The sequence below is a fragment of the Buteo buteo genome, chromosome 16 (genome assembly GCF_964188355.1).
Source record: "Buteo buteo chromosome 16, bButBut1.hap1.1, whole genome shotgun sequence".
Lineage (NCBI taxonomy): Eukaryota > Metazoa > Chordata > Aves > Accipitriformes > Accipitridae > Buteo > Buteo buteo.
Window position 1 is genome coordinate 29,853,567 of NC_134186.1, and position 12,265 is coordinate 29,865,831.

General features: G+C 44.6%; 2 protein-coding genes across 2 annotated transcripts; both read right to left on the reverse strand.

Moving 5' to 3' along the window:
- Positions 1-249: 249 nt before the first annotated feature.
- On the reverse strand, positions 250-1,236 carry LOC142040494 (olfactory receptor 5J3-like). Its single transcript, XM_075048478.1, has one exon. The coding sequence runs from the start codon at positions 1,186-1,188 to the stop codon at positions 250-252; it is 939 nt and encodes a 312-aa protein (XP_074904579.1). The 5' UTR covers positions 1,189-1,236.
- Positions 1,237-4,762: 3,526 nt separating this feature from the next.
- Positions 4,763-7,915, reverse strand: LOC142040597 (olfactory receptor 5AP2-like). The gene is made up of 2 exons (XM_075048681.1): positions 6,972-7,915; positions 4,763-4,895 (listed from the first exon to the last, which is right to left on the reverse strand). Exons 1-2 carry the CDS (start codon positions 7,913-7,915, stop codon positions 4,763-4,765), a joined length of 1,077 nt encoding a protein of 358 aa, XP_074904782.1.
- Between the last annotated feature and the right edge of the window lie 4,350 nt (positions 7,916-12,265).

Below are 12,265 nucleotides of genomic sequence, written 5' to 3' on the forward strand. Positions count from 1 at the left end.
TACATATATACACACATATATGTATATATGTGTATAACTTGCCATTCATAGGACCAGAGACCTCCTAGATGTCCTTTCTGATCAAAAATTATTCTATGATGTCCCGCTCAAAGCAGAGCTGACTTCACAGCCACATCAGGTTGCCTCGTCCAGGCAACTTTTGAATATCTCCATGGATGGAGGCTCCACAGCCTCTGGGGCAAATCCCCACGTTACCCACATTCCTGTACCAGGTTTTAACGAGAGGGTTCAGAGCCTGACTGTGATTCTTTCTGCTGTTCTCCTCAGAGCATCCTTCACCTCTTTGTTCCTCAGGCTGTAGATGAGAGGGTTCAGCATGGGGATCACCACTGTGTAGAAGACGGAGACCACTTTGTCGGTGTTCAGGGAGTATCTAGAGCTGGGGCGTAAATACATGAAGATTGTTGTCCCATACAACATGGTGACCGCTGTCAGGTGGGACACGCAGGTAGAGAAGGCTTTTTGCCTGCCTTCAGCTGAACGGATCCTCAGGATGGCAAAGGAGATGAAGATGTAGGAGACCAGAATAGTGGAGATGGTGCTGAGCTCAATGATGCCGGCCAAAGAGAAGAGAATCATCTCATTGATGTATGTGCTGGCACAGGACAGAGCCAGGAGGGGGGGAACATCGCAGAAAAAGTGGTTGATGACATTGGAGCTGCAGAAGGGCAGCCTGATGATGAAGGTCATCTGTATGATGGAGTTCAGGACACCCCCAATGTAGGACCCCACCACCAGCCACATGCACAACCTCCGAGTCATAACAGAGGAGTAGAGCAGGGGGTTACAGATGGCCACGTACCGGTCGTACGCCATGATAGCCAGCAGGAAACACTCGGTCGTCACAAAGACGATGTAGAAGAAAGCTTGGCCCATGCAGCCCACGAAGGAAATGGTCTTCCTCTCCAGTAGGAAGTTCACCAAGGTCCTGGGGGCAATCACAGAGGAGAAGCAGATGTCAACAACGGAGAGGCTGCCAAGGAAGAAGTACATGGATGTATGGAGCCGTGGGTCACCTCGGATGACTACGATTATCCCCACGTTGCCCAAAAGCGTGACGGTGTAGATGAGCAGCAGCAGCACAAAGAGGGCTGCCTTCATCTCCGCCTGGTCGCTCAGGCCCTCGAGAACGAACTCTGCCACGGAGGTGTGATTCTGCTCTGCCATTCAGGGCTCCGCGTCTACTGAGGAAGGAGAGAGCCTGAAAACACAGGACAGTAGAAACCGTGCCTTTATTTAGCACCCAGACCCATTCCCATTCATTTTTAGGGAGCTAGTGGGATGGACTGCATGGCCCTGGGCTTGTCCTCCTTTACAGTCCAAGGAAAGAGGAGGTCCCTTCTGAAGGGAGAGCATCCCAGCTTTCCCAAACACCTTCCCCGCCTGCACCGAGTCACTGAGGAGGGTCTTTCGCTTTCCCGCTGCGGGCAGAGCTTCAGGCAGGTTCTTTGTATCATAGACTCCCATTTTGGTACCTACAATTTGATGAGATGGATGGATATAACAGAATATAGGGCGTCAGGGGACACAGACCGAATCATCAGCTCTGCCCTTGACCTCCTGTAATTGTTTTTCTCCACATTTGTTTCCCTTCCTCCCCATTTCAAACCCATCACGTTAAGGTGCCCAGAACAAGACAGCTCTGATTTTGGCAGTGGCTTCTGGATGTAATTGTAAGCTTGGAGTAAGAGTGAAAATACTGTAGCTTTCCTTTTTTTGTTTTGGAAAAGACACCAAGGTGAAGGAAAAAAACCCCAGTCTTTAATTTGTTGGGAAGTAGGGAGGGAGAGACAAAGGGGGTATTGCATGATCCCAAACTCTTCAGGACATCAGGAGTTTAACATTACACTCTCAGAAGCCTTTGGGAGATGAAGCCAGGGAGACTATGAGCAAAATTTGGGTCTGAAGCTGTTCTTTTGAACTGGTGTAAACATCAAACTTCTTTTCCTTGGTACAATTTCGAGAATATACAATTAAGAGACTAAACACCATAAAATCTGTCTTGATTTCCCCATGATGTTCAGAGCAAAGGTACTAGCCCTGGTGTTAGGGTCCCCCGTATAAAGAGTTTATGTGGGTTTAACAAATGATGGATCAGCCTTTCAATAAGCGAGCCCATCGCGTCCCTGTTCATGGCTCCCCTCGCCGTGCTGCAGTAGTCCATGGCAGGTACCATGAACCCCACGATATGCCGATGACTTTAATCATGCCTTGTATTTCTAGAAGTGGACTGGGAGATGAAACCTGATTTGCAGAAGTGATTTAAGTGTCAGGAGATGGCTGTGAGTGTTTATGAGCATGAACCAGCTGTAAGGTACTGACTAATCCCAGGCAAAAGTAGGGTCCATGATGCTGTCCTGGAATATGAAGTGACACCTGGTGCTCTCCCCAGTGCGCAGAAACAGCAGCATCTGACTGCGAGGTGCACCTTATTTCCAGGTGAAAACAAGGTATGGCTGAGAGCACTGGCAGAAGGCACGAGGGGGGGGGAATAGTCAAGGGGAAAAACGAGCCAGACTGAGAATTCACTTTTTTAAGATGCCATCTGCAGAGGAAAAACCTTCTGAGAGAGCCTGATGATGGCACAGCATGGCATCCTGGTGGTTAGGGCACTCACCAGAACTTCTCTCATCCCATTTTCAGCAGGCAAAACCCCGGCAGCTCCTGCGTCTCCCTTCAGCTGGAAGAGGAGTCAATGCCACGGATGAGACCACGGAGCTGGGCTAAGCCAAACTCATTCAGCTCCAGTTGCCTAAATTTAGGCACATAGTTCAGCTGCTTGCCCTAATGAAAATGTGACATACAGGTTTCTGTGCCTGAAAACATGAAGGTTCAGAACAATTAAACCTTTACAGGATTAAAGATGAGAATCAAAGTCTTACCCCACCAGGTGAGCACTAGGATCAGAAGACTCATTGAAGAACCATTCTCCATCAGCAGAATATTTCTTTATAGAAATATCCTGTACTTCTTAAAGTGAATATCACTTTATTTCAGGGTCAGCGGGTGGGTTAATCTTTCCTTGAGAGTGTTCTCTCTTCTTCTCCCAGGCTCCTTAAACATACCATAAGCACCATGATTTCTGATCTTTTGAATTCAGAATACTGGAGTGCATCCCAAGTGCATCCCAGCAGAAATATTTCATCTTCTTTAACCAACTCAGAGGAACAGACCTTTACCTGGCATAAATCAGAGCAGCCCCCACAAAGGTAACATTGCTGCAGTGATTTAGTCCTAGCAGAGCTCACCTGGACCTTTTGGGGAATGCTCACACGTACCTGTGTATGGGGGTCACCTCCTCTTATGAGCTGCAAGGTCTCTTCCACTTTGGATGACACTACAGGCTCAGGATGTCTGCACAATAAATCTGGGGGACTAACCCTTGAAGCCATCCTCCTAGCTTCCAGCTAAACAAGAATGTCTCTCCTACGCGTCAGAGAGCCTCCTGCATATTTTCACCAGATGAAGTTCTTCACTTGCAGCAACGCGTCACTTCTATATGTCTCTTTGCAGGTCTTTGTGGGCAACGGGCACCCCTCCTCAGGGAGCAAGTGTTTGTCATGGCTTTGGCTAGAGTTCAGGTCTCTAAGAGAAGCGAATCTTGATTGTATACTCCTGGCTCCTTAATGAGAATCCATGAGAATCACAACAGCCTGAACTGCTAATAAAGACTTAGCTCTGTAGGTGGGAGGATGCAAAATCCTGCGCTAATTATTGTCACAAATATCAATAACCTGTTACAACACTTGGCAGCCTCAAGGGACAGAAAAGGTAGAGATCCAAATGAGCACAAGTTATTCTTCACAAGCCCCTCTGAAAATCAAGGGGGAGATGACACGGTGCATCCGAAGGGCAATTTATTCCAAGTAGCTTAAACACCTATTGCAAGCAGCTTAGGCTGTTGTAATTAGCTCTGGATGGATGCCTGGAGCAGATGGCTGGGCTTACAGGAGATGAAGGCTGACCCAAGCCTCCCAGCAATGAATGAGGCTGAAAAGCTTCCAGGCTACTGATGGTTAAGAACAGGGAGTTCTGCACAGGACCCACCTGTCAGAACATGACTGATAGGCAGTCCATTAAATCTTTTTACTACACTCCAGATATTTCCAGGAATACCTCAGCTACCCATTTTTTTCCTCCCTTTTGCAGAGAACCAGGTCATTCTGCTGCTCCACCTCTATTGCAAGATCAAAACCATCTCATCACAGCCTATTTTGAAAAGAGATGGTGCTAATCCAGTTCTTTGCGCAAACTTTTTTTTTTTGGCTAGCAGAAAACTGATAGCATATTAATGGTAATTTCAGTGTAATTCATCTCTGCTCGACACACTCGATAGATACCAGCTTCTTTCAGTGTCTGGAACAATTTCAAGGTTTAAAACTCACACTATTTCTTTCAGTATAGCTGGGTTTTCCCTTTAAATAATAGAAGCCCATGCTTTTAGATTAAACTGACAGCATAGATAGAGTCACCATATAAATAGCAGTTCATATTTGGATGATATTTGATCCATAGGTGGGATTTATTCATCTATCAGTTGTCAACAACATTCAGCATAGACATATGAGCCAACAGCCTAGGCTCTCTTTGCAGTCAGTAGAAAAGAAGGTGGTGGTTCAGCTGTTCAGACATGGGTGTCTAGGGCTGTCTGAGACCCACCGTACATCTCTCCTGCTCCCCTAAAGGGCACAACTCTCCCTACATCTTGTGCCATATGTGTGTCTGTATGTCCTATGATATCTCAGGTGGGATCAGATGGATCAAGAGACTCAGTGGAGCCTGGAGGAGGATTTGCCATGTCCAAAGGAGACCCACGGATGGTCACATGAACAGACAAGTTCTCCGCCAGCATTACTGAGAGCCTAGAGGACTGGCTGAGAGATGGACACACGGGATGGGTTTGGGCTCACCTTGCTCCAGGTCCGCACGACCTATGGACCTACACACGAGCTATAGGTGTCCCAGCTTCTCTTCCAGTCTGGGAACTCCAGCGGTGCGATTCAGTTGGCTAAAGGGATGGCTCTGGCAGATACAGGAACCCATGACCTTCTGGAAGAGCAGCTGGAGCCCAGCGGGAAACCTTCAATGGCACCAGAGACCAGAGCCAGCGCAACCAGCAACAGACCAGTACCTGCACCAGCAAACCCAAATATTGACAGAGAAGAGCAATGCAGACAGCTGCACTGACCCCAGACCGGTGTTTTGGTTAGGTGTAGCTCTACAAATGGCAATATTTTAACAGCAGGATTTATATTTGGGGAGTTTCTGTGCCAACACTTTCACCACTGATTCACGTTTGTTCCCACTTTATGACTAAACTTCCAGGTACAAATCAAAACACCCCCAATTTCTTGAAAAGGTAAATAAAAACATGCATTCCAGTTGTTTCCAAAAGAAACTTCTTTTACTTCTTACAAAAGAATGACAAAGAAGGGAAAACAATTCATAGAAAGCAGTTACACAAATAGTTATCAGGTAAGTAGGTACTAACCTTTGAAATGTTTATTACTAAATTCTTCATCTCTCTTTTATCAGCTATGCAGCTGTGTTGCGTATTGCCACATCTAAGGGTATTTTTGGCCTATTAATTTTGCTCTTATAATGGAGGTAGAAATGGAAAGGAGCAGTTGCAAATAAAAAAAAAGACAAACAGGAAAATAGTATATAAACTGAAATCTGACATATGGAAGTGACATGACCCATAGGCTGGGTGGGTTTTAGCCACCATAAATTCAGATGTCTTGAAGTTAACTATGTCAGAGTCATGCTACATTTCCTATATGCAGCATTAGGTCTTTATGCAACATAGTTCACCCAAGCCATTTCCCATGTCTATTTTAACAAGAATCATGGTCTTTTGTTCCTGCTACAGAGGGAGACCAAGATCAGATTTAATGTTTACCCATTAAACTTCGAGTTTGGTCAGTTAAATCCCACAGCTAATGGTCTTTCAGATACAGATAATGACATACTTAGAGAAAATTAGAGAAAAGATTGGAAATATTAGGTTTATTGCAACTAATGCACCATGGCTTTACTGTACATCCTTAAGTTTGAATATAGCTACTGAAAAATTCCACTAAACAGTACCTTTAGGAACTGTCATTGTCCAATACTTAGTTGCGTATTAACAAAATCATTTGAAGTATTTATTCACTATAAAACGCATTTTGAAGGATTAAAGTGCAGCAGAAAATTTTTAAGATATTTTTGAACATACTTTGATGGGTCATTGTGGAAAAAGAGGATTCAGAGAAGTTTCTCTCAATTTTCCCCGTTTCCTGCAGCTTTAGGGAAACATATCCTCCTCTCCCATTCAACCCGCCTTGGTTTGCTCCGTGTGTTCTCCTGCATGCTCCCATCTGTCATAGGGATTACCTGGAAGCACTGAAGTTCACCTTAAATCTGGAGATCCCATCTCATAGCTGGAAGAGATACAGCACTTTGGTAGGGATGTAGTCCGCTGTGCTGATGAATGACATCCAAGCTGTGGGAGAGGGTGACCACGAGTAGGCTCAGACCAAATATAGCTGAGAAGAAAGTGGTCCAAATTCTCAGCAGAAATCTCACAAATGTGTTACCTTTACAGGGCTGAGCCTTGTCATCGTATTTCGCTTCAAGAAAGGGGTGACGGGGTTGCCTAAGGAATGGCAGGTCCATGAGAAAACCCAGCACATACTTGCCTCCAAATATTCAGAAACCATCTGGACATTTTAGCACGTTTCCTCACAAATGGACCTTTGGTGGTTCTTCAATGAGTATGTATTTCTCCTGTTAGGAAATGCACTACCTAGAGGTGAACGTATAGCAAATTAATCCCACATCAATAGAGGCAGTCTACAAAATGGACAATAATATATAGAAGAATTATCACAGCTGCTCTCCACTTCCAAAAAGACCCCAAACCACAGAACCCATTCCCATCACTGCCTAAATGTCAAACTATTTACCGCCTCAGCAGGGAAATAATTATTCTCCTCACTGCTCCCTTTAGAGCACGCTTCACCTCCTGGTTCCTCAGGCTGTAGATGAAGGGGTTCAACACAGGCGTCACCACTGCGTAAAAGACAGAAACGATTTTGTCCCTGCCCAGGGAGTAGCTGGAGGTGGGCCGCAGGTACATGAAGAGAAGGGTCCCGTAGAAGATGACGACCACCACCAGGTGGGATGCACAGGTACCGAAAGCTTTGCGCTTACCCGGTGCAGAGCCCATCCTCAGGATGGTGACTAGGATGCAGCCGTAGGAGATGAGGATGACTGATATGGTGGTGACCCCATTGAAGCTCCCAAAAGCAAGTAGCAGCATTTGGTTGAGGCAAATATCAGAGCAGGCCAGTTTTGACAGCGGTGGCCCGTCGCAGAAGAAGTGGTCAATGACGTTGGGGCCGCAGAAGGACACCCGCAGTGCAAACCCCGTGAGCACCACCGAATTAAAAAACCCAACCACATAGGACCCAGCCAAGAGGGAAACACAGACCTTCTGGGACATGACGACGGGGTAGCACAGCGGGTTGCAGATGGCAACATAACGATCGTACGCCATGACGGCCAGGAGGTAACACTCCACAGTTACAAAAGCGCCATAGAAATACAGCTGTGTGAAGCAGCCAGCAAAAGAAATAGTCTTCCTTCCTGATGAGAGGTTCAGCAGCATTTTGGGTGTCACAGCTGAGGAGTAGCACAGATCCAAGAAGGACAAGTTGCTGAGAAAGAAGTACATGGGGGTTTGAAGCTGGGAATTGAGCCAGACTACAGCAATGATGCCAAGGTTTCCCACCACAGTGATGACATAGATGAGCAGGAAAACCACAAAGAGGGTAACTTGGAGGTCGAGGCGATCCGTGAACCCCTTGAAAACAAATTCTGTCACCGTAGTCCAGTTTTCCCAAGCCATCACTGCAAGAGACTCCCAGCTCTCAGGCAGGGAGGCGGTTTCCATGAGATCAGTTATGATGACTTAATCCCTTGCTTAATTATTAGTGATTTTTAAACCTGTGCTCTGTAGATAACGAAGGTGTTTTCTAATGAAACACTGACAGACACCCTGGCAGGATGCTTAGTTGGTCCACAACCACCTGGCCATGCAGGGACCCACATCTCCAACTACATTTGCCTTTCAAGCTCTTAAACCAAGCTTTGAAAGTATCTTCTACCTCATGTACTGATTTCAAGGAAAGAAGCATGAAACCAACAAAACAAGTTTTCCCTTGGACATCGCTGTGGTCTTCACTATGTGCATTGTTTCCATCTGTCTGCAGTTTTCACCACATTAAGGGAAGAGCAGCTCATATTCATTAATATTTGTTCTGATAATACACAAGCTAGACGAATATTAGCGTTCACTCTGGTTTTCAGGTTGATGATGTCCCAGAGACTCTTTATTATCCCAGGTAGCTTAGGGTTTGAATTTGTCACTCAGTACTTCTTATTCTAAGTACTCAGAAACAAAAATAATGTGGGCGGTTTGGTTTTTTGTTTTTTTAAATAAGTGATTGCTAACAAAGTTAGTGGCTACTTTGGGGAATAAACTGCATTTCAGTAACAGCTTTCATCTCATGAGAATAAATACATAGACAGAAGGGCACATACATATATCTTTCCTTTTCCAATATCTTCCAGCTTAGCTGGTGACTTGCTAAAAATTGTGCTCTTCCCTTTATTTCTATCATTTAACTTATACATTAAGCAAACAGTACTTTCAAGCAACTGATTAACATGCCAAATTAAGGTTAGAAAGTAAAACTTCCCTTTTAGAAAAAAGTTGTAACATAACTATGTGTGTCAGGTATTTGAGAGCAGTTTCAGTGTAACTCCCCTTTCTCTATAAGAAAGCCTCAGTCTGCCCTCATACCAGGCAGGGGTAGACTTCAGTTTCTTTTTTATTCCCTAGTCCAATCCTCCACTTGACCCTGAAGACTCTCACTGCCCTGGGTTCTTGCTTGCCACCAATTCCACTGCTATCCACCCAGCAGTACCTGAGATGCCACCTCTTCTGGTTTCCTGTAGAAGATCCAGCCTTTTTCAGTCTGAACTACTTCTGTGCCTGCCTCTGTTGTTAGTTTCTCCAAGGAGATCATTCAAAAGACAGACAGAATCTGCACCTTTTTATTTCTGAGGAAAACTGGAAAAGTAACAATACAGAAAATTAGACAATATTCTATTAAGTTAACTTGAAAATGTGTGTGCTTATCTCATATATAGGATAAAATAATTAATATGTCCCCAAGAAGGATTGTGTCTGGGATGAGGGTAAACACATAAGACATACTAAAGATTTCTTCTGTACATGTATATATTTGTCCCAGTATAACTCTTACCAGTAGGCAAGGATATGTTTTCAAAGAGAAATGGCAATTTTTGCTCTTGTGACAATCACTGCTGCATTTCTTTGGCATTGCCTCTAACCAGTTCTTTCTTACCTGTCTGCATGACTGTACTGCACAGAATCATCACTGACTTAAGAAAAAGCTTATTTTTCCACCTTCTAGCTTGCTTCATAAATCAAAGTTTCAGGGAAGGAAGTTTACTGCAAGTCTCCTTTTCTTCTCTTTAATTCTACAAGATGTTGGATGTCCATGTATGGCTGTGTCTCCCAGAGGCTCCTGTCTTCACTATTTATTGCTTTCCAGCTTAGACGGTTGGGGTAAGCTGCCAACAGTCTCATTGGGCACATCACCCCATGCCAATCACTCTTGTTTTTTCTCCCCTTCAGATATAATTGGAAAGTTCCCTTAGTGATTTCAAGAGCTAGGTGCCTGGAGCTATTACTTCCTCAACCCTTGAGATGGGCTGTCTTCTGGGAGCCAGAATATGTCAAGATCAGAAACTGCTGTGAGGTTATTGAGAAACAGCATCTCTTAGAAATGACATCTCAGCATCTTGTAGCTATGGAAACACTCAAGCTGGAAAGATTTACCAGTCTTTACTAAGCCTCGAAAATCACAAAGAATACTCTACCCATTTCCAAGATGAAATGTTGCCAACCTACTGAAGACCATAATTCTAATATCAAATTAGGAAATGAAGGAGGTACTAAGGAACAGAGAATAACACTTGAATATAACATTAAGTTTATTACTCTATTTCCCTGAGGATACTATCATCTCCCATGGTGCCCATGCAGGGACATGGTCTGGATGGAGAGGGACTGCCAGAGGAGCGAGCACTGGCTGGGCTGTTGGGTCCAGAGGGTGACGGGTTGTACTCTGCCTGGAGGCTGGGGAGTGCCGCAGGGGTTTGTCCTCTTTAATCTCTTTAAATAGAGCCAAGGGGGACATCACAGTGTGCAGGGGACCATCTCACAGTACCTGAGCAAGGCAAGTAGGGCAGACCCAGAAACCCGGGCCAAATTCAGCAAAGACTCCAGACCATCAGGCAAGTTGGTGATGATGAGGCAGGTTCAAGGTCCATGATCAAGCCTAGGTGCAGATCAAAGGAATCCATAGGTGTGCATACCTATTCCTAAACTGGAAACCAGTACGCCTCCAGCATAACTCCAGAGAGAAGCAGGCTCCCTAGGCTGAGCTTAAATAGAGCTCATGGGCAAATGGGCAGAGGATGGGGATGGAGGCTCCAGGTGAGACTGGTCAGGGTGATTAAGGCCTATTAGTTCACTCTGGAACAATTAATCACTGCTTGAAAATGCCCCTTTCTCACCATTGAATATAGTGGGAGCCCAGAGTCACCAGCTCAGGTGTGGACATCTGGGCCATAGGTACCTAAACGTGGATAATCCCACCCTTGCTGGAAAACTGGGTTGTCTAGTGTCCACAGAGGGACATCAGCAGCTCCAGAGACAGAGTCAGTTGTGCTTTATGAACCATTTGGGGATCCTCTGAAAGATCTGAAATGTCTCTAGACCCATTTTCATTCTGTCAGCAAGGTCTAGACCGAAACCTTTGCATGGTCCACAAGTATCTCGGAAGCATCATACGAGATGGTCATCACTGCCACTGTGTATCTGTGGTCAGTGATGGCTCATCCATGTCATGTCTTTCAGATACCCGAAGCAGCCCAATGGCTTTCAGAATTGCATTTCACCTGTTTATTTTTCTTTTCTTTTTTTTTTTTTTTTTCCCCCTCTGGTAAACCCTGCTGTGAGGAGCCCTAGGGGCTTTCTCCCAGGAAAGCACGAGGGAACGTATTTACAGCCCCGTCACCCACAAGCTCAGCTATTGGAGTCGGGGAAGGAACGTATGTCTCTTCACATCGGGCGGTTAATAGAGGTTATGCAGATGCACCGATGTCCTCTGCTGCATTTGGGATAAACCCTTGGCTCCCCTCACTCGATAGCAGCGAAGGCACAGGAGGACCTGTAAGACCAAGACAAAGCAGAGCCTCGCCTGCGTTTTGGCAGTGGGTTTTCTTCTTCATGTCCTCATGTCCTCTTTTTGGGGCATCTGTTGGAAAACAGCCTTACCAAAGTAGGTTTTCTTTATAATAAGAGGGAGTAATGGCTTGTGCAAATTGTTTTTCTTTTACTTAGGCAGCTAAAGCAAGATAAACTGATTCATGCAAGTGTTAAATAAGGACGAGTCTTATTGTGTTACAAAGAAATGCAACATTTCAAATTGTCAGCAGAATATAGTCATTATCAAAACAGCCTTTGGAATCAGCATGTTTTAAAATTAACTCAGTTTTCAAGTAAGCAACTTCATGGCCATAGGTTCAGGATGCTTCAGCGTGCTGGCGCTCATAAAGGTATAAATCATGAATTTACCAATGTGAATTTTATCCATTGTGAATGATATATAATGGTATGATAAATGTGATTTGAAGACTGCAATAATAATTAAAAGCCAAGGCAAAATGTCTGGAGATCATTAATGTTGTGTAATCTATGATTTCACTGGGACTGTGAATTTCCATTGCTCCAGGTTTACGTGCAGTCCTATGAGGTTCCTCTGAGGTGTCTTCTGACATTGCTTTCAAACTGAAAGTGAATAACGGTCTGATTCTTTTCTTAAATCTGAAAACACAGGTGCTAGAATACATCCATAGTTTCAAGTATCCAAGCACAGAAAAACAAAATTGCCATTCGTGTTGCTTCATCTCACTCCCTGTTCTTTTCTACTGAAAAAGAAAAAACATACACAATTTGGGTTTAGAAAATATAGCAGAATATGCCAAAATGTGGCAGTTAAACTGGTGATTGATTGGAGTGAAATACAGTCCAAAAGTGAAACTCTATTTTTTATCACTTTGATATTTTTCTTACTTTTGCCTCAGCAGGTAACATCTGGTG

Excerpts from the sequence above, each read along its gene's own strand:
- LOC142040494 (XM_075048478.1), bottom strand. The coding sequence starts at position 1,188 with ATGGCAGAGCAGAATCACACCTCCGTGGCAGAGTTCGTTCTCGAGGGC.
- LOC142040597 (XM_075048681.1), bottom strand. The coding sequence starts at position 7,915 with ATGGCTTGGGAAAACTGGACTACGGTGACAGAATTTGTTTTCAAGGGG. Across the intron at positions 4,896-6,971 it reads ATTATTTCCCTGCTGAGGCG|CCAGTCCTCTAGGCTCTCAG; the intron begins GTAAATAGTTTG and ends TCCATCTCTCAG.